Source organism: Pseudochaenichthys georgianus, chromosome 13 (assembly GCF_902827115.2).
Source record: "Pseudochaenichthys georgianus chromosome 13, fPseGeo1.2, whole genome shotgun sequence".
NCBI lineage: Eukaryota > Metazoa > Chordata > Actinopteri > Perciformes > Channichthyidae > Pseudochaenichthys > Pseudochaenichthys georgianus.
The window spans coordinates 7279152-7304053 of record NC_047515.1 but is presented as its reverse complement, the minus strand read 5'-3'; the positions used below and the strand labels follow the sequence as shown (position 1 = coordinate 7304053).

The following is a 24902-nucleotide window of genomic DNA, read 5'->3' as shown; positions in this document are numbered from 1 at the left end:
TATTAAAGTTTACATCTTCCGACAAAATTATAAAAGTGCCGGTCAAAGGTCTTCTTTGTTATTTATTGAGCTTTAAAACAAATGAATAACAAATCTATAATAATAAAATACACGGAGCCTCTCTTTTTCCTCCCTCTCTTCGGACAGCGTCAGTGTCTGTCTCATGCAGCAGCTGATCCAGTAATGATGAGTGACCTGGCCGACAGTAAAAATAAACATATTTATAACTAGTTTAGGTAGTTTGAGAGGTAATTAAAATAGCTAAGGGTGATGATCTGACTTGAAGTGTGTATTTTACTCCGTTCACCGCCGCATCACAGCGGGAGGAGCTGCAGGTGAGCAGAGCTGCGTGTCTCCGTCCTGTCAGATTAGACTTCACTCGCATTCATGTCTAAATCGAGAGAAAGATAAATAATCTGAATTCAGTGTGCAGTTTACTTTGACGCGGGGGTGAGCAGCAGAGGCGGGGCTATTGCCTCATCATTATCATAAAATGATCGTATAGGGCGTACACACGGAGCCGTTAGACCCCCCAGAGCGTTGCGTATGCCGTTCTATCCACTGTTATCCACTGGACACTGTTATAACACAAAACAGAAACGCAAACGACTGTTTTCGTTACCGTTTTGTGTCATATAGACCCAGGGCCGGCCCTGACCAATTTGCCGCCCTAGGCAAGATTTTAGCTGGCGCCCCCCCCCCCAAAATGCAGACACTCACTATGATTCGCACGTGCATGGTTGTGGCATGACCACAAAAACAAAGATATTGACACAAGATGTGTGCAACTGTATTTAGTTTCCTATCCATTTGAACATGATTTAAGTGGGGGGGGCTCCTCTAGGGGGGTCCAGGGGCATGCACCCAATCTGGTGCACTTTGAGAGCAACATTAGGAGATCTATGGATACATCTCTCAACACCCATATGAAACAGAACTGTAAGCAGATTTTCTTTTTCTTTATGGATATTTTACAAATCACTCCCCTTTCAAACTGTATTCTTGTTTATTAATAACAACTTTTTTGTACTGTCAGTATTTTATACCCGTTTTTCACCTATTCTCTTATTTTTTTATAACTATAATGATCATATAAAGGTGTGCCTTTACCTCACTGAGCTGAGGTTATCAGAGCCTCTCAGTCTTTCAAGAGAGAGCTCTCTAAAGCTCTCCCCCTCGCGGCCGCTTACACAGTAAATTCCAATGTTAATAAAAGCACACAGAAGCTGTGTACGTTTTTTGGGAGTTTGATTTATTTTAAATGAATACAAATACAAAATTAAAACCTATAATTGCACACTAAAACCATTATTTCAAAAAAAGAACAATTTCACATAAACCTCTGGTTTTTACTGGGACTGGGGCAGTTCAACTTGATTTTGGGGGGGGGTGTGTGCCATAGTTTATGGGTGCTGTACGCAATATAGGCGTAGTTCTGTTAGTATAAGATAATAAGATGTACTTTGTTGATCCAAAATCGGGAAATTGTGTTGTTATGAAATAAAAAAATAATATTTTTTTCTTATTTCTAACTTTTTTTTTTTCTCCAATTTTCGGCGCCCCCTATGGGTTGATGCACCCTTAGCATTCGCCTATACTGCCTATGCCGAGGGCCGGCCCTGTATAGACCATTCGGCCACACTAGGCCGACAGAATACGGCACTAAACCACTACGGTAACGGGTCCCAAGGTGGATAGAACGGCATACGCAATGCTCTGGGGGGTCAAATAGCTCCGTGTGTACGCCCTATACCAGGGGTGCCCCAACCAGTGGGAGATTCCCAATCGATCGCGAGATGTGTCTAAAAATAGAACAACAACATTCTGTTTTATCGTTAATGTCCTGTAACATAATCTTCCTGTGCCAGAATAATGCACTTGAACATCAAAGCTTTGTGATTGGCCGGCGTGACCCCATGTGTCGGGGCGTGGCTGGTGGGCAGTGGGCACTATATGGGCATAGATATGTCTCATAATTATTTTTGTGAACATAAAAATCATTTGTGTGTAAATATGTGATTTGTAAATGTAAAACACCATCAACAAATGCATTTAAAAGATTTGCAAACTCACAAATAAATGTGCAAATGTAAAACGGATCTGCAAATAAAAAAAAGATCTGTGAATATCTCTTTAATATTTACAACTTTCGATCAGGCATTTGTGAATCCATTTTGTATTTGTCGACCAAAAATGCGCTTGCGGATCTCAAATCTCTGCTCGTGGATCTCAAATCTCTGCTCGTGGATCGTCTTTTTACACACACGGAATTTTGAGACATATTTTCCATCAGTCTCGCCTAAAATCTACTCATGTCACTCGGTTATTTTTCGGAAACCACATGATGGCCTGCTGATGACGACATTTCCGCATGATTTCAAAGTAAGAGCATGATGGTTTGTTTAATGCTCTGTTTTTTTATTATAATGAACAGCGGAACGTTAGATGCATTCTTTATCATCATCATCATCATCATCATCATCATCATCATCATCATCATCATGTTATAGTGATACAGTTAGTTTGTGTTGGATCAATCAACACATCCTCACTCCCAGGTCGGCCTATGTTGACGTTATGTCAAGTCCCCTGTGTCGGCTTTTTCCAACGCAAGGGGGGGGGCCTTAGCGTCCATTTTCAGCTTTCCGGGATGTCCATATGCTTCTATGGACGCTCATGGAAGCACGGCATTCGTTTGTGTCGGCTGCCCTTAAAGGCAATGTGAGCGTCCATTCTCTTGGATAACGGAGAATTACACCCGGAAGTAAGTATTCCCCTTACTGTCGATTTATTTTACAGTGATATCTGCACTACTCATCGACTAAAAAACACCAGATTATCCTTGTTAATTACACAACATTGATTGGTTTAAATTGTGTGCAATGCTTTTGTATTTTTCCCCTTCGATTCGGAGAAACAAATATTTTTTCTGAGTAAAGGATGGCAGAAGACACTACACTACCCAGAATCCCCAGCTATCGTTTGGACTACACCATGTGCTCTGTTTGACAAACCCCGTGATAGTCCTCAAGCTCTGTGATTGGAGAGTGTGCTCCGAGGGTTACCGAGCCTCGAACAGCACTTGAAATGGGATGGAACCACGGCAGACTGTCCAAAACTGGATTTGAACGGGTCCACCGCGTCCCCCCCTCCCCCACCCCGTCCCCAGAACTACACATGCTGGCTATTCTGTTTCGCAACATGTTCTCTATCTATGGCACGTCTCTACTGGGAGTTGTAGTTTTAAAAGACGTTTTCGTATTTCCCATAATAAGAAGTTGCCAGTATTAAACTGTGTACACTACACTACCCAGAATCCCCAGCTATAGTTTGGACTACATCATGTGCTCTGTTTGACATCACTTGATCTTCAAATTTCTGGCCGAACTTCGTTTTATTCTCGGTGGAAAATGCCTATTTTAAAGTTAGTTTGGCCATTAAAATGCGTTTGATGTCATTTGATGCGTGAAATATGAGTTGTTATTTCAGATTATGTGTGCAGTGGATGTACATGATCTTTAGTTTGCTAGTTATTATGAAGATTACTTCAGGAAATTGATTGCGTCCATAAGCTGAAAATGGACGCTAAGGCCCCCCCCTGCGTTGAAAATGGACGCTAAGGCCCCCCCCCTTGCGTTGGAAAAAGCCGACACAGGGGACTTGACATAACGTCAACATAGGCCGACCTGGGAGTGAGGATGTGTTGGATCAATATAGCATATCGAGCACTTTCGTTGATGTTGAAGTACAGGCTACGCCACTTTCGGATCCCGGGGGGGGAGCAGCTGGCAGCGAAGCAGCCCAGATAAAACTCTTTCTTCATTATTTTTTGTGTATTCAGTCAAGCGGGTCAAAGTTACAATGTAAAATTATAAGTACAATGTAAAGTCCTGTACTCTGCAGGTTGCCGGTAAAGAGCAATACAATGACAAAACCTTTCCAAACAAAACAACTAGGTAGGTAGGCAGGCAGGTATAGGTAGGTATATAGGCAGACAGACAGACAGACAGACAGACAGACAGACAGATAGATAGATAGATAGACAGACAGATCGATAGATAGATAGATAGATAGACAGATAGATAGATGGATATCATATAGACAGATACTTCATTCATCCCAAATTGTGAAATGTGTGGAAACAAGGATAAAGACAATAACATTAAATACAAATGAAAGCAATAGATGCATATACAGTAGAAAGGACACTATGAATATTATAACATTTAATGTAGCCTTACTATGAAGGCTAACCTAAATACGGTGCTTTTCTACAGATTACTTTATTACTGCACTGGTAAAGTAAAATTAGGCCGATTAATAAGATGTGAAGTGCTTTGTAACTTTGCCCCGCTTGACTGAATACACAACAAACAATGAAGAAAGAGTTTTATCTGGGCTGCTTCGCTGCCAGCTGCTCCCCCCCGGGATCCGAAAGTGGCGTAGCCTGTACTTCAACATCAACGAAAGTGCTCGATATACTATATTGATCCAATAAACTAACACAAACCAACTGTATCATTATAACATGATGATGATGATGATGATAAAGAATGCATCTAACGTTCCGCTGTTCATTATAATAAAAAAACAGAGCATTAAACAAACCATCATGCTCTTACTTTGAAATCATGCGGAAATGTCGTCATCAGCAGGCCATCACGTGGTTTCCGAAAATAACCGAGCGACACGAGTAGATTTTAGAAGAGACTGACGGAAAATATGTCTCAAAATTCCGTGTGTGTAAAAAGACGATCCACGAGCAGAAATGTGAGATCCACGAGCAGAGATTTGAGATCCGCAAGCGCATTTTTGGTCGACAAATACAAAATGGATTCACAAATGCCTGATCGAAAGTTGTAAATGTTAAAGAGATATTCACAGATCTTTTTTTTATTTGTGAAAATATTTAGCGTATTTACAGATCCGTTTTACATTTGTAAATCTTTTAAATGCATTTGTGGATGGGGTTTTACATTTACAAATCACATATTTACACACAAATTATTTGTATGTTCACACAAATAATTATGAGACATATCTATGCCCATAGCACTCGTTCGCTGACGTTGTCCGTGTCAACAGGAGTGACAGTCCGCACACACACAAAACCGCAATTATGACAGAAGCAAAAAAGCCCAAAATATATCATTGTCACTCCGAGTGGGAGGATGATTTTTTTTGTATCTATTCCAATTCAAAGTCCATCTGTCTCATCTGCAATGCGAGCGTGGCTTTATCGAAGAAGGGTAATTTAGGAGCGGCATTTCAAAACAGTGCACAAACGCTTCGAGACGGATTCCCTCCTGATTCTGCCCTACGCTCCCAAAAGGGGAGGGGCCTGAAAGGACAGCTAAATGCACAGCAGTCCATGTTCACCAGGCCCAACAACAAGAGCAAGGCTGCTACCATAGCATCTTATCGTGTCAGTCACGTTCTTGCGAAACACATGAAGTCTTTCAAAGACGGCGAAGTTGTGAAAGAAGCATTCCTGGAGGCTGCCGACGCGCTTTTTGGGGACAGTAAAAATAACAGTAGCATTTCAACAGGTTTTTGATATAATCAAAACTCAAGTTAGATACCGTTATTAATCAGCTGTAAGTTTTAGTTTGTTTGAATTTATTCATTATAATTATTGTACAAAATGGTATAAGAATGCAAACATTAAGATCTGTTCTGTTTAAATTGATTATAGTCTATTATCAATTCAGGTTAATAAACTAGTGTTGCTTGCATCCTATTTTAAAAGGCATTTATTTTTATACTCTACTAAAATGCTACAAAAAAGGGTTTGATTCTATTAATTGTGTCTCTTTTATTGCACTTTGGCAGCAGATTCCTGTGTAGCTTCAGATCTGAGTTGTTTTATTAGTAAGCCTAATTTATACTTTTGTAGCAACACTATTTTTATATAATGGCAAAGAAAGGGTTCAGAGTCTTCTCTTTTTCCCCTGTGTCATATGTGGCAGCACTGTTCAATGTTTCTTGAAAACATTACCCACTGTAGTATGTGATGTGTGAATAAACGCCAACTCTGTATCAACAACACTGTTGTGTAACTTCAGTTAAATACTTGTATGTGTGTAGATTAGAAAGAGGTAAGATAAAGTATTTTATGAAGTATTAATCGTACAAAGGTCAGTTTTATACAAGTAGAAGTGTGTCCTGGTAGTAGGCTGTCAGTAATGGCTACGCCTCTCTATTTGGACTGGTAGATCTCGGCAGACTGGCAACTTTAAAAGTAGCTCTCGGTTCAAAAAAGGTTGGGCACCCCTGCCCTTTATGACCATTTTCTGATAATGATGAGGCAATAGCCCCGCCTCTCCTCACATCTGCTGCTCACCCCCGCGTCAAAGTAAACTGCAACCTGAATTCAGATTATTTATCTTTCTCTCGATATGGACCTAAACGCGAGTGAAGTCTAATCTGACAGGACGGAGACACGCAGCTCTGCTCACCTGCAGCTCCTCCCGCTGTGATGCAGCGGTGAACGGCACAAAACACACACTTCAAGTCAGATCATCACCCGTAGCTATTTTAATTACCTCTCAAACTACCTAAACTAGTTATAAATATGTTTATTTTTACTGTCGGCCGGGTCACTCATTACTGGATCAGCTGCTGCATGAGACAGACACTGACTCTGTCCGAAGAGAGGGAGGAAAAAGAGAGGCTCCGTGTATTTTATTATTATATTATATAGAGTCGTTATTCATTTGTTTTAAAGCTCAATAAATAACAAAAAAGACCTTTGACCGGCACTTTTATAATTTTGTCCGGAAGATTTAAACTTTAATCAGGGTTCATACACTTTTTCACCAATGATTTTCAATGACTTTTACATGACTTCTCAATGACCTTTACCTCATTTTCCATGACCAAAAAAACAAAAATTGAAAATGGTTTATTTGAACATGGAACAGGAAAATAAGGTCTGCATATGAAACATAGTGCCTCTAAAACAAATCAAATAGTAGGCTTACTAGCTTTTACACGCTAAAGCAACTGTAGTCAGGGATGCAAAGTCATCAGGTATGAAAAAGGTGACAAGGACCCGAACCCTGACCCCCTGAAAGCAGCAGTGTCAATAATAACAGAAACGCCAAAGAGTCACATCTAATAGAAATATATAAAAGCATTTATTTTAATTGTGTAGCAGTCAGTTTATAATTTTGGCAGCACTGTTGAGCATTTTGAAAATGTATTGTCATGCCTCTGTGCAAGGCTTAGTCTTTCTATCTTTATAGCCACTGGTGTAAAGTAACTAAGTTCATAAACTCAACAAGTACTATACGTGGGTATAATTTTGAGATACTTGTACTTTATTTAAGTATTTCAATGTTTTGCTACTTTGTACTTCTCCTCCTCTACAGTTCAGAGGTACATGGTGTACTTCTCCTCCTCTACAGTTCAGAGGTACATGGTGTACTTCTCCTCCTCTACAGTTCAGAGGTACATGGTGTACTTCTACTCCACAACAGTTCAGAGGTACATGGTGTACTTTTCCTCCACCTCTATGTATTTAATACCTTTAGTTACTCTACAGATGTGGATGAATGATGTGAAATATAATCAAGTGTTAAATCAGACTTTAGTTCCACCTGGAGTAAATCCACAAGCTACCCTGCAGCATACAAAGTCATTCAAACTAGCTGCACCTTTACCAGCTTTGAGAACACTTCATGATCAATCATTATAAAACATATCATATATATATTATTCTGAAATGGACCAATCTGCACAATGACTACTTTTACTGCCGCTACTTTCACTATATTTTGATGATAATACTTTTGTACTTTTACTTGAGTAACATTTGAATGCAGGACTTTTACTGTAACAGAGTATTCCTACACTCTGGTACTTCTACTTTTACTCAAGTACAAGATCTGAGTACTTCTACTTCTATTTTTACTGCAAGATCAGAGTACTTCTACTTTTACTCAAGTACAAGATCTGAATACTTCTACTTTTACTCAAGTACAAGATCTGAGTACTTCTACTTTTACTCAAGTACAACATCTGAGTACTATACTTTTATTAAGTACAATATCTGAGTACTTCCACTTCTACTAAAGTACAAGATCTGAGTACTTCTACTAAAGTACAAGATCTGAGTACTTCTACTAAAGTACAAGATCTGAGTACTTCTACTCGAGTACAAGATCTGACTACTTCTACTTTTACTTATCTGAGTACTTCTACTTTAACTCAAGTACAAGATCTGAGTACTTCTACTTTTACTCAAGTAAAATACCTGAGTACTTCTACTTTTACTCAAGTACAAGATCCGAGTACTTCTACTTTTAATCAAGTACAAGATCTGAGTACTTCTACTTTTACTCTAGCACAATATCTATACTTATACCACCTCCGTTTATAGCCTATGAAAAAAACTATTAGAAAACGAAGGCTAAAGCTAACGTTAGCAGATAGTGACAATGTATGCTAGCTAGCTAGCTCAACGATTCCTTAAATGATATTGTGACAGAAAAACGTTTCAGTTCACATCACGCTCTGCCGCTCAGCTCCGAACACCTGAACGGCCTGTTCTAACAGCTGTTCACCAGCGGTGCAGTCTGTGCCACAGTGACTCCGCACAGTTAACGAACGCACCGTAAATAATGTAGCTGACCCTCATACCGGAGCAGCAGAGTTCAGCCGACAGGCAGGAAGACTCGAGCACACAGCTCACGCTTCATATATTAAAAAATAACACCATGCGCGTCATGATGGCACATAACAGCTCGCGACCGCAGATTATTTCGGCGATTAGATAAAATGTAAATTACATTTGACGCAACTTTAGTTACATTTCCATGACTTTTCCAAAACTTTGGGAAAAACATTGTTTTCCATAACTTTTCCAGGGCCTGGAATTTGCATTTTGAATTTCCATGACTTTTCCAGGTTTTCAATGACCGTACGAACCCTGTTTAATACACGTTGACTGGCGAAAAACTCTGCCCGCTTCCCTCGGCCCCCACCGCATAGAATAAACAGAAGGGCAACCATGACAACCATGCTTCTCCGCTGCTTTTGTGGAGGAAGTTACAGCACCACGTACAGGCTCAGCATATGTACTGCAGCTTCTCCAGCGGTTGGAGCTAAACCATTCTCTCCCCCGCTCCTGGTAGACGCGCTGCTTCATTCTAGCAGCAGCTGCCTAGCTAAACTGCCCTGTTACATTTCCTTATCTAATCCACCTAGGTGAATGCAGTGCTCGCTCCCGCTCTCTCTGCTGGTAACGTGGTGTAGGACATTTACATCCCTCTCTGTGTTCGGCGTGTAGGAGCATTGCTCTACTCTTTACGTTCAGCAGGTAGCTAGTGGAGGCTGTGTTCTTGCACCCGCTCCCGGTTACGCTGCACCTGGAATTCGTTATCAACTCAACCAGTGAAGGCAGTGTTCTCGCCCCCACTCCTGGTAGGCGTGTTGCTTGATTCTAGCAGGAGCCGCCTGGCTTGGCTGTCCTGTTAAACTTCCTTGTTTAACCCAGCTAGGTGCGGGCCTGTCCATCTGCTGCACAGACTCTGCTGTGGGACGCCTTGGCGTCTCTCCAACAGGAAGGACCTCTTGTCTCAGTTGGAGGGTCGGATGTGGCACCCCGACCCCTGCCGCCTCCAGCTGTGGGTCTGGCCACTGGAGGGCCCGACCCACTGCTGAGCGACTACATAGAGTCTGTCAGGAAGACTATTCTCAAATGCCAGGGCACCATCTACTCGTAGACAGTATGAAAACAGGTGGAAACTGTTTTGTTTTTTTGACTGGTGCCAAGGGCGAAATGAGGACCCAGTATATTGCTCGGTGCCTACGGCCCTTGAATTCCTGCAGTCCCTCCTGGACGACGGCCGGTGTCCCGCTACCGTCAGGGTGTATGTGGCTGCTATATCAGCTCAACACACAAGGGCTGACAACAGCACAGTGGGAGCCATAGGTTGGTATCGCTCTTTTTAAGGGGGAGCTCTGAGGCTTCGCCCCCCCGAATATCCCAAGGGCCCCTACATGGGACCTGCCCTTGGTGCTGGATGCCCTATGCTCGCCTCCTGTTGAACCTTTGTTACAGGCAGAACTGGAGTGGCTCTCAGCTAAGACTGCTTTCCTTCTTGCCATCACCTCAGCAAAGCGTGTGAGCGAGCTTCAGGCCTTGTCCCACAACAGCTCGTGTCTGAGGTGGAACTCAGATGGCTCAGGTGTCACCTTATGGCCGAACACAGCGTTCCTCCCTAAGGTGCAAGGACATATGTGCTGGGCATCCCAGAGCACATTCGCCAGATACTACAGGGTGAATGTTGCCGCCCCTCACCCGCTGGGTGTGGTCCTCCTGCAGAGTCAGCCTAGGCCATCCTTATAGCAGGGGGAGTATTCAGACTTCCTCGTGACTCTGTTGGTATAGGTCATCCAGTGCTAAAGAACCTCCTCTGGCGGTCAGTAAGGATGAAATAGAACGATAGTTACGTATGTAACTACGGTCCTCTGAATACTGGATGACCGCCAGAGTTTCTTGGTCACTCGGAATCTCGTGTTTCCACGAGAAGATTCCATAGGACTGAACTCGTTGACAACACCGGAACTTATGCCTTCCGGGGTCATACGTGGTCACACATGACTTTGTTGATATAAATATTTGACCTACGGATGCGCGAGACGGAAGATATCCTTGTAGTAGTGACATGAAAACTGGGGACATGATTTTTTGAGTATAGTTTTTTTATTAAAAAATGATACCCACAATAAATCTAAATATTCCAACTTCTGTTTGAATGTAATCATAAAGATCTTCTAAATACACCATTGTACGGAGCCCTGGAGGGTTCATTGAGAGAAAAATAAATAAAACGTGGCCACGCTTTAGTAACTCGTGCGCACGCTTTAGTAACTCGTGCGCACGAGTTACTAAAGCGTGCGCACGAGTTAATAAAGCATGGCCTCGTTTTATTTAAATTGAGGGATTCCTGTCCTGACTCACAGAATCTGCTGCTGCCCACAGCTGTTTTATAGAAGGAAAACATCCTTCACTTTATGAAATCTCTGTGGCACCAGTGGCCTGTACTACGAAGCAGGATTTGCTATTTACACTATTCATTCATGAAGTATGACGCTGCGCTGTCAGCACGCGTCTCCATGTTTGTGATTGGTCAAATGTTGGTAACCCCGTCCCTTTCACGTGAACGCCTTCTCAGCCGGACAGAGAAACCCTGGTTGATTTGCTGAGTTGATAACCAGCTTCGTAGGACCGCTTAGCGACATCGCGTTTGTTAGGGTTAGTTAAGCCGGGTAAATCAAACATATCCAGGGTCTGTTGAACTGGCTTCGTCGTACAGGGCACTGGAGGCAGTAACGTGTAATTCAGCAGAATCTGAGAAGAGCAGCACCAGCTGCAAAGAGCGGTGCCTTTTACTGTTTACTTCACTGCGTTGCCCTTCATTAGAACCGCTGGATAGAGATCGAGGCTGCTACGTTTAACCACACACACCTCTCTACACACATCGAACTACCAGAGTATTCCCCCTCGTTTTATGAAGGATATGTCCTGTCACCGGGGCGCATGCTGTGTGTGTGTGTGTGTGTGTGTGTGTGTGTGTGTGTGTGCTCAGCTCCGCTCTGTGTGTGCGTGTTCGGTGTGTTTGTGTGTGTCCGACACCTCCGGCATTTGTTTTCAAATTACCACAAACAGTAATTTACATAAATCTGGTTCTCCATAGTTATATGTGTATTCCCAAGTGAAAGAAATTCGTTTAATCTTAATCTCGATGTGCTATAGTCCTGCCGGAGTGCACCGGAACGAACGATACTATCATAAACAAATGCCCACACACACACAAAACGAGGCCACGCTTTAGTAACTCGTGCGCACGCTTTAGTAACTCGTGCGCACGCTTTAGTAACTCGTGCACACGAGTTACTAAAGCGTGCGCACGAGTTACTAAAGCGTGCGCACGAGTTACTAAAGCGTGGCCACGTTTTATTTATTTTTCTCTCTATGAACCCTCCAGGGCTCCGTAGCTCCGTACCATTGAACAAAATAAAAAATAAATGTTTTAAGTGTTATTTACAGAAATTAAAATTTAGATGTCAGGGTTGGGGACAGCTACTTCCCAATAGAAAGTACCCTATAAATGATGTTTTTGTATATATTAAGCTTATCATTATCTAATTTAATGCCTTCCGTTTAAATAGACCATAACATATTCTTAGTAAATATCTATGTCTGAATACTTTTTGTTGTTGTGGGACCTTACTGTTCTAATTCGGTAGAATGCCCCATATACACACTGCTCTGATTTCTGCACGGCCCTCACAGCTTTAATGGCAAATCGCTTATTGTCTATGCTTTCCGGTTTGTTCCTCATTTTATTTTGCTACTTTCCTTTTGTTTTACCTTGCCTGCTCCTCCTGCTTTTTGTACCAGCTTCAATTTAGTGAAACTATCCCTGTTTATACTTTTAAACCTGCCTTCCCTGTTTCTTTCTTTCGGACCTGATTCCCTTACTTGACAACTACTTCCTCAGTGTGAGTGGTCTGAAGCCAATATAAGATAGAATAGATAGAAATAGATAGAGGAGAGGATGAAACCCTCTTTATTGGTAACACATACACAGCACATACGCTTTTTACCCATCCTAGTAGGGGCAGCTATTGTACAGCGCCCGGGGGGCAATGGCGAATGGGGGGGTGTGTACGGTATACCTTGTTCAAGGGCGCCATGGCACCTTCGGCATGCACCCTCGTACCAAAATGTGAATTTTCTCGTAAAGTTTTAAAGTGATGCCATACAAATATTTTTGTTCATCAAAAACGGTATAATTATTAAAAAAATATGAAAATCGTGTCAAATAGGCTGCAGACGGCATAGACAACTTATCACACTTTCTTGTATGTTTTCAATGAAACATGTTACAAATTCTTATTATCCACTCAGTCAGCTGACATAATGAAAACATGTAGGTATGCAATCCAAAAGCAATACATGTGAACATATTTCAGTAAGGAAGTTGAGTGGTGACTGATGGGACTAACATCAGGAGGTGGAAGAAGTAGTATAATCCTTTCCCTAATTAAAAGTACCAATACCATCATGTCAAAAATAATTTATCTCAAAGTCTCACTTCAGTAAAAGCACCAAATTAGTATCAGCAAAATGTTCTTAAAGTATCAAAAGTACTCATTATGCAGAAAAATTACCTCCACACAGCAAATTTGAAATCTAAAATTCAACACCCATGTAGTTAATTTTAACACTATGAAAGAGTTTATATTGAAACCACCAGCAAAGTGTTAAATTAACACTTTCCAAAGTGTTGACTTAACACTTTCCAAAGTGTTGACAATATAACTAGAGATGTCCCGATTCGATCACGTGATCGGGGATCGGAGCCGAGCACGTGATTTTCAAAAAATCGGGGATCGGGATTTTTTTTTTTTAATTTAATGTTACAAAACAAAAATGACCATGTTCACGTCTTAAAGTCATCCTAAGGTCTTAGTTTTGGTTCAAAATTACACAACATCATGTATGTGTTGCTTCCTTTGGGCTTGTTTTCAGACCTGGTTGCTTATTCCTCTCAAAGCTGGCAACAGAGTGGGCGCAGTGTCTAATAGTAGCAGTAAGCTAACGAGAGGCTACGTTCAGCTGGTGACTCGGGAGTCGGGACAGAGAAAATGTCAGGAGTTTGGAAGTATTATAAAATTGAAAGCGAAGGCAGTGTAACAGCCAGATGCAATGTTTGCAAGGCAGAGGTTCCACGTGGTGGAAAGAACAGAGCTACGTTCAACACGACCAATCTAATACGCTACCTGAGAAACAAACACCAACAACAACACGGCGAGTACACAGCGGCCACTCAGGTAACGGCACTGAAACAACCGACACTTTTAAAAGGAAAGAGAAACTGCCCCAGAACAGTGAAAAGGCCAAAAAATAACAGTCAAGATAGCTGAATTCATCGCGTTGGATGACCAGCCGTTATCTGTTACCTTTTTTTTTTCTCTTAATGCATTGCATAAAGATCGGATCGGGAAAAATCGGTATCGGCAGATTGTCAAAATCAAATGATCGGAATCGGATCGGGAGCAAAAAAAGGTGATCGGGACATCCCTAAATATAACACTATCACAGTGTTACTATACCAACACTAAGAGTGTAAGATGTGAACACCAACACTGAACACCAATAACAACACTAACAGTGTTGGCTGCATCTTCAATTCAACACTGTTCTGGTGTAGAGTAACACTACAGTAGTGATACATCTTCTCCCATTTAACACCTTTAAGAGTTAAACATGTACACTGAGCTAGTGTTGAATGCACATTATACTGGTGTTGCATTTTGCATTAACCTCAACACCTCTGGGAGTTCAAAATGAACACTAATCTAGAGTCAATGTTGTGTATTGGTATTATGATGTACAACAAACTGGTGTTAAAAGTTACAATGACCAATAAATCATTCCAGATAACATATATGCCAAGTGCTTTATTTGAATGGTGGCATGTCTCTTAAGACTGACAAATGTTCACAATGCACAAATTCTCACAATATGCAATTCAACCAACATTCAATATTGTTCAACAGCAAAAATGTATATGTACAAAAATAACCCTCTATGGCAGTGGAGGTCCGAAAAGGTTGTTTGTTGCCTGCCGTGCCAGGCAACAAACAACCTTTTTGGACCTCACACACCCATGGGGTGGAGGGATAAATACAAATTACAGCACATAGCTGTCTAAGACAACATAAAAAAGGGTGTCATTGGCACTTGCAGACATTTGCAGATCGAAAGGCTTATGAAATTGCAGTGAATCAGGTTTGATGACTGAAAGACTATCCTGCTTAACAACATTAAAGGCATGAAGATGCTCAACAAATATACTTTCCATGTCTAATACCAAAAAATGAATTTCAGCTCTCATCAGACAAATACAAACAATCTGCCCAAACACTGGTATCTCATCCATCAAGTCTAAGCAGACAACAAGACCGGTACGATACTCAATACCTTGACATTTGACCCAAGGTGTGACACTTACTTCACTAGACAGATCAAGCTGGAAATGTTTTGAAATAATTTCACCATTTTCAAGATCAGTCAACATTTCTGTTTTAACAGGCCCAGACTCTATGCCTTCGATGGCAAGGGATTCCCAGTGATATGCAATAGCTATTTGGTGTTTCTTGGCAAGGGATTTGGTTATGTTCTTAAAGTTTTTTATGCTGGACTTAAAAAACTTGTGTTTGGCTTCATATCTCATAGTCCACACATGTACCAACGGACCAATTTGGCGAATGCATTCAGGATAGTGGATCATAAAGTGATGCTTTGGAATGAGATTCTTTAGAGGATACAGCTCTTTGAATAAACCATGATGCTCTGCTATAAGATGTTTCAAAAATATTGTCATTTCCTCAGTAATGCTGGGCGAAAATAAAATATTGATGATATGCAACAGCAACAATAGTAAATACCAGTGTCTGTTACCTTCTGGGACTACATCACCAAACATGAGCGGAATGTTCCTAATAAGACAGTGTTTGACTGGCATTGAGCCCAATTCCGTTGCCAGATGGTTCAAGGTTTATCCTTGTAGGACGGTTCTTTTTGTCCAAATAGCCAAAGTTGAATGCATAGACTCTTTGGAGAATGCCCTCACGAGAAATGAAATTGGCACCTAAATAGAAAAACAGCAGCTTGACTTCATATTGTGCTACACCTTCTAAGATGTCATGCATTATGTCAAACACAAAGTTATCACATATGTTTAAGTATGTCAAGGTATTGAGTATGCTGTTACGTTTGATACCATAACAATGGCCTTCACCTGGGTTCTGAATGAGATGACTGTAATGTTCCTCATTTAACAGTTTTGTGCGCAAAATCACCCGCGGGTCATCCTGAGTGAACACAGTCTGAGCTGATGTTTTGTCAGTGAGACACATCCTACAATAATGGTTTGCACTGAAAGATTCCACATATCCAAGAAGGCCATTTAAGCCTAGATTGTCACCTGTAATCTGTGCAATGGTACCATAGATTGATTGCTCAGCAAACAACACTTTCATTCCCTGTTCCAGTACTTTTATGTCCTCAACCAATGGACTAAGTATTCTGTCAATGCCATACTTTTTCCCGTCCTGAGAGTGAAACAATGAAATGAGGTGGATATTCATTAGAGAAGAATTCAGGCGTGGTGGCAAGTTACGAAGAGTGAAATATAAACATCCAAGTTTATGAATGCCTTGTTTAGACCCTAATGGGTTTGCCGTTTCAAAATCGTCGTAATAAACTTGAATTTGAAGTGCATTACTGTACTTGGAATACAAAGGATGATTTTTATAATACTGTCCATCAGAAAAGTCCTGATACATGTCACTGTGTCTGGTGTCATGAATGTGTTGACATACTTCCTCATTCTTGAAAATAAACTCCAAGGTCTTCAAGATGGGTACATAAATGAAAGTGTCGTTGACTGGTACCTGTTCATATATTCCAGAGATTTTGTTTCTCTTTGAATAGAATCGAACACCCAAGTGCACTTCGACTGGTTCGACAACCCCCCATTTGTCACTGAAATATTTCCTCCATTTACTGTCTGTGTTAAAGTCAGTGAAAGAATTATGTACATTTTTGAAAACTTCCTCAACTGCGATGCGACAGGCATTATCAGGAGGCACTACACTCAACACTTGTTCCTTCAGATTTGTGTGAACTTCATCAACATACTCTTCCATGCTTTCAACAACGGACAATATAACACTATTGGCAACACCACTGCCCTGTAATTTGGCTATAATAGATGCACACATTTCTTTCGACTGATCTTTAGAGATAGAAGATCCAGACCCACTGGCCTGCTGATTCGGCAAATCTTGATCCATGTCAGAATCACCAACATGTAAAATGTCTTCCCTGAGAATAACAGCTTGTTGGACTGGTCATGAAGGATTATTGCTTGAAACGACCCCATCCTTATCATGGTATTTCCTCAAGTGTTTTTTAAAACCTAAAAAACTTTTGAACTGCAATGAGCAGCCATCCTGAGCGCATATCAAATTAAAATGTTTTCCTGGATACAAGCCATGAACAAGCTTAAGGTGCCGAGTTAAGGATCCAGGCGTATCAAGCAATAATCTGCATATGTAACACTTATACATTACACACAAACTTAGTTCTCAGTTCCTTGACCTTGGGGCTCTCACTGGTGGCGTCAACGTCTATGTTATAGACAGTTGTTTGCAGAAATGTGTACATGCTTTTGAGTGCTGGATCATAGCTAGTGCCTAAGACAAAGTGAAGCTTAAAAAGTTCATCAATTGCTGCTAAGGAAGTGGTAGCCTCACAGGGGGATGAGCTTCTTGTCAATCAGAATGAAGAAGTTGCCGACAGCCTCCTTGCTGGTCCCTGAAGCAAGAAGATATGGCTGGCTCGTGTCCATATGGCTCTGAAGGTGCTCATCCAGACTCCGACAGGACTGAAGGACAAGGCAAGCAACATTTTAATTTTACATGGCTAACTATGCGCATGTGTGTGTTTTTAGGAATAGTTTATATTTGCACTAGCCTAGTCCTACTTTATCACAGTGACAGCTCTCTGTAGTAGTTCTGGTGGCTAGATCTAACATTCTTAAACCTGCCACATACCTTGTGAAATACGACCAGATGGTCAATGGCCTGAGCTACACTGATCTTCTGGGTTTTCTTCCTTCCCGCAGGCTGGGGTGACAGGAGGTGCAGAAGGAGGAGGATGGATGCCATATCACTGTCCCACTCTGTAAGAAAAGAGAACAATGATCAACTTCTTTTTTTTTTTTTTTTACCAATCTGTATAATGTCCAACAGTTCATAGTGCATGTACAAGCAAAATACAAGACATGAAGTCTCACAACACAATAAAGTATGGAAAAAGTGAAGTGGCCTGAATACTTTCCAAACCCACTGTACCCTGGCATTCTCCAACTGTGTGGTCATACACTCCCTCCAGCCTCACATAGACAATTTACAATAGGCAATATGACATGATATGACAATGCAGTTCCTAAAACCATACCTGGTGATTCCAGTGATGGTTCATCAGCCCTTTGGTTCTTGGCAGACAACAACAAGCGCTTCAGCAAGGGTGTGGAAGTCAGCATTTCTGCCTGTTGGATGACCTTTGCTTTGAAGGAGGTTGGCCACTTTTCCAGTAGTTTGGATGGAGTTTCTGACCCAAAGAGGAGACTGAAGTCTTGGAGAATCTAAAAACACATATACAGCACAAACGCAAGAACCACCATCAGGTTTTCAATGTACTACTAATGCCAATTTCACAGATTTAGATCATCTCCATTTAACTGAAGGTTGCTTAAAACATCTATCAAAATAACATTCATAATAAGCAAAAGTAGGAGTAATAAAATATTACCAATCCTTTAGTGTCCAGCAGGCGCGGGAATACTGAAAGGACAGTGGAGGATCTCTCAGGATCGTGGACAAGGCGCTGTCTATATTCCAGTGTGTCTCTCATCTTCTTCATGATGACTTCTCTGTTGTTTGTATGATTCATCACAGATATGAGTTCTTGAAATCTCTGCTCATCTGGATGATCATCACAGTGGCCTATCTCTCTCCTTAGCATGGGGCCTCCATTCTCTTCTATTCTGGAATCCTTGGACCTCACAGGAAGTCGCGTTGCTCTCTGAACGGACTTCAGTCGCCACGCTAGAAACCCACCGCCTTTCTGCCCGTCATAAAAATGCTCCTGACCGAAAAAAACAAAATTGAAAATTCACCCATTGACAAACATTCACATAACCAATGGCGGCAGCTGCCATGCAAGGTGCAGGCCTGCTCATTGGGAGCAATTCGGGGTTCAGTGTCTTGCCTAAGGACACTTTGACATGTGGACAGGAGGAGACGGGATTTGAACCACCAACCCTGCAGTCATTGGACTATGCACTACCTCCTGAGCCACAGCCGCCCAAATGAATTAAACTACCCTACAGTATGTATACAACTACAGGAATTCTTAAATGCAGTAGCATGTTATAGAAATCCCACAGCATTCAAGGAACCATGTAAGCCAGGGGTGTCAATCTCAATTTCATCACGGGCCACATCAGCATTATGGTTGCACTCAAAGGGCAGGTTGTAACTTTAAGACTATATAAAATGATGTATTATACATTACATTATTGCCTCTGCATTGGATTATTATCAGATAGGGTATAAACTTCAGAATTAACTACGTCTGAATGTAGAAGTTAAGGCAAATAATTGCAAATCTCTTCAATGAGAATGTCACAAAATAATTTTAAAAGAAAAACCAAATTCTGGAAAAAAAAGTCAAAATCAAAAAAAGAAGTGACATTTTTTTTTAAAAAAAGGAGGTGAAATAAAAAAAGAAACATTTAAAAAAAAGTCAAACTCTGAAAAAAAAAAAATTGAGATGCATTATGGGACATGTAGTTTATGGGCAACGTGCTTCTGTAAATCATCATGTAACCATATAATAAACATATCATTCTTTGCAAGCTCTTTGCTGGGGCCACAGAAAATGAAGTCACGGGCCGGATTTGGCCACACGAGCCTTGAGTTTGATACCCTCTGATGTAAGCCATCTAAAACAGTCTACTTTGATCATAATCAAGAATAACTCACATAGCCTGTCTTCCCATGTGGATCTTGGAGCGAGGGAAACAGGGTAACAATCCCCAGTGCATACTTCTCTTTGGTCAGTCGCTGAGGGATTCTCCTGTAGAGCAAAAACAGTCATTATCAACATTTAATTCATTTAAGTCTAAGAGACTCAGTTTAAGAACATATAAACTTAATGAACTCAATTTATGTAGAAATACAATTGCACCAACTTCATCCACACTTAGCCTATACATACATGACACATTCATGCAAAGCTATAACAAATTAGAATCTTACCCCTCACTCTGCACCATGTCTGCAACTAGAATGTTCACCATCACTTTTCTTGTGGCAGGACTAATTGTTCCTTTTTCCTCATACTCCTTCAGCACATCACTTCCTCCTGGTTTGGTCAGCAGAACCTGTTTTATCAGCTTAAAACAAAACACAACAAAAATGACACCCGTTAAGTAAGCAGTAGGGATGCTCCGATCGCCAATTTCGGGGCCGATCGTCGGAATCAGTATCGGCCGATACCGATCGCGTGGGCGGGGCCTAAATGGAAGATTTAAACATCACTTTAAATCTTCCATTTAAAGTGATGTTTAAACCCAGTTAATGGGGCTCATTCACTGGAGCTTCCACAAACAACAATCAACTTAATTATTACATTCAAATGATGTACATTATTCAAGTTTACATTCACTTGGATAATAACACGGGAGAAATGAGCGGAAGCGCTCTCTTTTCCTCTCTCCCTCCCCCTCTCTCTCTTTCCTGACAGCCTGTCAGTATCTCATGCAGCTCACTGATCTAGTAATGAGTGACCCGACAGTGAAGAATAAATATATTTATAATAACTAGTTTAGCTTGTTCCAGAGGTAGATAAAATAGCTAAGTGTGTTAGGTCTAACTCTTGTGTGTTTTGCTCCGCTCAACGGTCCGGCGGGCGGAGCTGCAGGATTTCTGCTTCACACACGTTGCATTCTGCTATTTTACTGTCTTTTTCGGACACCTTAAAATAATGCCAGACCGGTGAAGCCATTTTGGCGAGCTTGTTTTGCCACGCACAGAGAAAAGTGTCATGTATTTTACCTCATGCGATCGGCTCTCACGGTCGGCATGTTTAGAGAACACCGATCGATCGGTAGAGAGTGAGTATCGGCCGAGATCGATCGGTCACCGATCGATCGGAGCATCCCTAGTAAGCAGTATAGGTTTATGAGCAATCTACTGGTACAGACACACGGATGGACAGACGTCACTAAACTGTAAAACAATGGTGTACATGACATATTGAATATGCACTCACATCTTTGGCTTGTGGACCCTGCAAAGCCTCCTCCTCTTTTCTGAAGCGTTTCAGAGTGCCACTGTAGAAATCGATTTCACTGCTGCTTTTCGAAGTGACTGAAATAGTATCTGTGCCTGAAGCGGGGGATGAGGATGGCTCTGTAAAATAATGTCATAACACAAGAGATATTAAATATGAATATTGAAATTATATGGTCTTCCTTTGTCATGTCTTTATGTAATCTACTGGTGAAGTGTTCTCAAAAATACAACAAACCCACTGAAAACCTCCATTGCAAGTATGAGTCCCAAAGTCCTTGTCCACAAGAGCGCACTCTACTTGGGACCAATATTTAAGACAGCAATGGTGTTTTTTAGTCTAGCAAAAGCTTAAGAACAAAGCTTTCAACAAGAACCCCAAGTAAGTACACAATTATGTATTTTCACCAAATCAGTGGAGTATGCACATTTGATTCCTATAAACAATACTTTACCTTTTAAGATAGTATTGTTTATAGCAATGAAATGTGTGGTGTGCTTGACACTTGCATGGGGATAATTAGCATACAATACAATTGAGAAATGTAAAATCGACCCTTTTCTCAGCAGCCATGTTGACATGCAGCGTAAACAGAGATGTAATTTAGGATGTAGGCAGGCCAGGGCCCTGATAATATGCTGTCTCACTGGAATGGCTGTGACACACTAAATAGATCGGGCCAAAATTAATTTGATCTATTACACCTGTGTTTACCCTGCTATGACGTCAACATAGCTGCTGAGAAAAGGGTTTATTGTCGTCACTCACCACCACTGTCATTCAGTTCATCTTTGATGACAAAGCATATTCCACTGGTAGTGAGTAGATCTGGAAATGCGTAGTCGTCCACTTCTGTGCCAGTCTCATCCTCCACTGATAAGATGCTGTCCACATGGATGGAAAACCTCTCTTTCACTAAAAGGATTGAAGACCAAATATAAGCAGAAGCGCCACACACACACACACACACACACACACACACACACACACACACACACACACACACACACACACACACACACACACCACACACACACACACACACACACACACACACACACACACACACACACACACACACACACGGGGGGGGGACTGCCTCAACAGTGCATCATGTCCATCTAATGTAACAGTAGGTTAATGAGGGTGGATCGCAAAATTCCCCTCTGTGGGACTAATAAAGGTATTCCGATTCTGAAGTGGTTTACTTGCCTTCAGTGATGAAGATGTCAAAACAAGCTTCTGGATTTTGATGTACTTCTTTTGGTTTCGGTATTGCACTTTCACTATCATCTTCAGCTGAAGAGAAGAGCAAGAGCCCTATATGGGTACAATGGAGAAACACAACATTTGTTATTCCACAAGTTATTATGATGCATCACAACTTCCCCTTCTTAAGCAAGCAAATACTCCAATTGTGTAAGGGTGGCATAATATAAATTGGAACTGTCTTTAGATAAAGAAATTCTACTTTATGCTCCGTTCTTTTTGTATCTTTAAGCTGAGGCTTCTATCTGTGCATGACAAACGTTTCGGGACCAAATTAAGCACAGTGTTGGTGTGTTGCAACCCAGTCTCACGGCATTTCGTGTTATAGTAAAAAAAGACACGATTTCCCCATTTTTTTCGTGTCACACAGAACGACTTTAAAAGCAATGTAAATAATAACATATTAGAAGGAAAAAGAGATTTTAAAAACAAATACAGATTTCAGTATTCTGACACAGAACAATATTTAGAAGCAATGCATTTGTATTGGTAATATGTTTCGTGCGGCGCCAGATTACAAGGAAAAAAAGATGACAAAAAATACAGATTTCAGTATTCTGAGCCATTTCTTTTCCTCCGACATTATACCATTTAAAATAAAAGGGTTAGGCTAAGGGTAAGATATTGAGTAAGAACCACACAGCTTCTGGTCTTCCAAGAAAAGAAAAATCGTTCTGTGTGCCACAAAACAAATGCGAAATCGTGTTTGTGAACACAAATCAATAGATTAAATGTATGCCGTGAGACTGGGTTGCAAATATTCTTAGCAAGATAGTTAACATTATTAGCTACCACAAACAACTACAATTATGTTCAAGGGAAATTAACTAATGTTAGCTAACTGGGGAACAAATTCAATTAAATGTAACGTATCTAGATAACTCACTGCATGCAGTCTGTTGTCGAGGCCACACAAGATGGCTGCTTCCGCACGGAGCAGAAGAACACGTGCTAGAAAGGAAAAGGAGCCAATTAGCCAACAACTTTATTACTGTACTACATACACTTAAATAATTTCACTTGGGGAACAAATTCAATGAAACGTAGATAACGTACAGTCACGCGGTCTGTCGAGACCACACGGTCGAAACCCGCGGGGACTGATGGCTGCTTAGGTGACACTGAGATAGTGATAGAAAGGAAATTGGAAAAAAAAAAAGTTGTTAGCGAAGTCGGCTAACTATACCGATAAGGACCAACATCAGAACCTCTTAGCTAGCTAGCTGTCGAACTAACGTTAGACATGTGCAATACGTTGGTGTTTGTAATGACATAATAGTATGTAACATAGCTAATGTTATCTAAGTTGACATCTGTGTGTAATTCGACAGCTAGCCAGCTAGCTAACTGGCTAGCTAACATTTAGCAAGCAGGTGCACGGCCAGTACAGACAAATATTCTTAGCAAGCTAGTAAACATTATTAGCTACCACACACACAACTGTAACATTATTTTAAATTAAGTAATGTTGGATAACATTAAATGTAATGTAACGTTATTTATCTAGATAACTTACCGTCACTCACTGACTGCAGTCTGTCGAGGGCGAGGCCAAGCGATCGCACTTGCTGCAAGACGGACTGATGCTAGAAAAGTAAAAGGCGGCAATTATCGAACAACATTTTTACGGACACTAGAGCTCGTTAGCTCGCTGTCGAACTAACGATAGACATGTGCAATACATTGGTCTTCGTAATGATTACATATTATGTTACATATCTAACGTTAATTCGACATCCATATCTAATTCGACAGTTAGTTTAGCAAGCAAGCATTGACTGTATGGTCTGTGCACCTGCACCTGGTCATGACAGTCAAATAGTAATGAAAACAATACATTTACAATTACGCTACCTACCACACACAACTGTATTTTCAAGCTAAATTAATGTAAGCTATCTGGGGAACAAATTATGAAACGTAGCGATAACTTACCGTCACGGACTGCGGTCTCTCGAGACTGAAGGTTGCATCAAAAAGATGGCGGAGATCTAAATAATTTCACGCACATCACGTAAAAGTACCCGGATTGAGAGAACACACTATCCGTCGTTAAATATGTTTAACACCATGATCCAACCCGGTACTATATAGTGTGTTAACAACAGGCGGTGTTAATCATGTTAAATGTAACACCAAAACCACAACACTTTACCCCGAAAATCTCTAACACCAGGATTTTCACACTGGCGAATTTGCTGTGCTATACGTTGTGGACCAACGTAACTATTACACGTTTTTTATGAGACTGGGTTGCGTCTTCACTCTCTCCACTAAACGGCTCACGTTTGAGCTCTTGCCCCCTCCCTTGAGCCCAGTGTGCTCCGATTGACCAATCCACAGACGTCCTCACACACACACGCAAGCTCAGCTGATGTCTCCTTCGGGCTGCTGCTATGATAACAGACAGTTGCGATCGGCGGCGAAATTCTCTCTGCAAGACCCATTCTCACAAGCGTTTATCACACCTTTTTCTTCTCAATATCAAGCCACACTTATTGTTTTTACTTCGGCTGAGACTTTGTGTGTGCTCAGGGTGATTCACAACGTCCGATTGTTTCACGTTGTGAATCGCGCTGAGCTCCGTGGAGGTGTGATTTCCTTGTTTAGCGATACACAGCGAAACACAGCCAAACTCACCCTGAGCACACACACAGTCTCAGCCGAAGTAAAAACAATAAGTGTG

The 24902-nt window shown here is 41.2% G+C and overlaps 1 protein-coding gene across 1 annotated transcript; it reads right to left on the bottom strand.

Moving 5' to 3' along the window:
- Positions 1-307: 307 nt before the first annotated feature.
- On the bottom strand, positions 308-22782 carry LOC117457431 (uncharacterized). The gene is made up of 11 exons (XM_034097521.2): positions 22761-22782; positions 22160-22246; positions 21716-21862; positions 20927-21066; positions 19912-20048; positions 19636-19729; positions 18401-18736; positions 18047-18233; positions 17641-17768; positions 17341-17471; positions 308-391 (listed from the first exon to the last, which is right to left on the bottom strand). The coding sequence occupies exons 1-11, from the start codon at positions 22780-22782 to the stop codon at positions 376-378; spliced, it is 1425 nt and encodes a 474-aa protein (XP_033953412.2). The 3' UTR covers positions 308-375.
- Positions 22783-24902: the final 2120 nt, after the last annotated feature.

Excerpts from the sequence above, each read along its gene's own strand:
- LOC117457431 (XM_034097521.2), bottom strand. The coding sequence starts at position 22,782 with ATGGCTCAGAATACTGAAATCT. Across the intron at positions 21,863-22,159 it reads TGACATCTTCATCACTGAAG|TGAAAGAGAGGTTTTCCATC; the intron begins GCAAGTAAACCA and ends CAATCCTTTTAG. Across the intron at positions 21,067-21,715 it reads TGAACTGAATGACAGTGGTG|AGCCATCCTCATCCCCCGCT; the intron begins GTGAGTGACGAC and ends ATTATTTTACAG.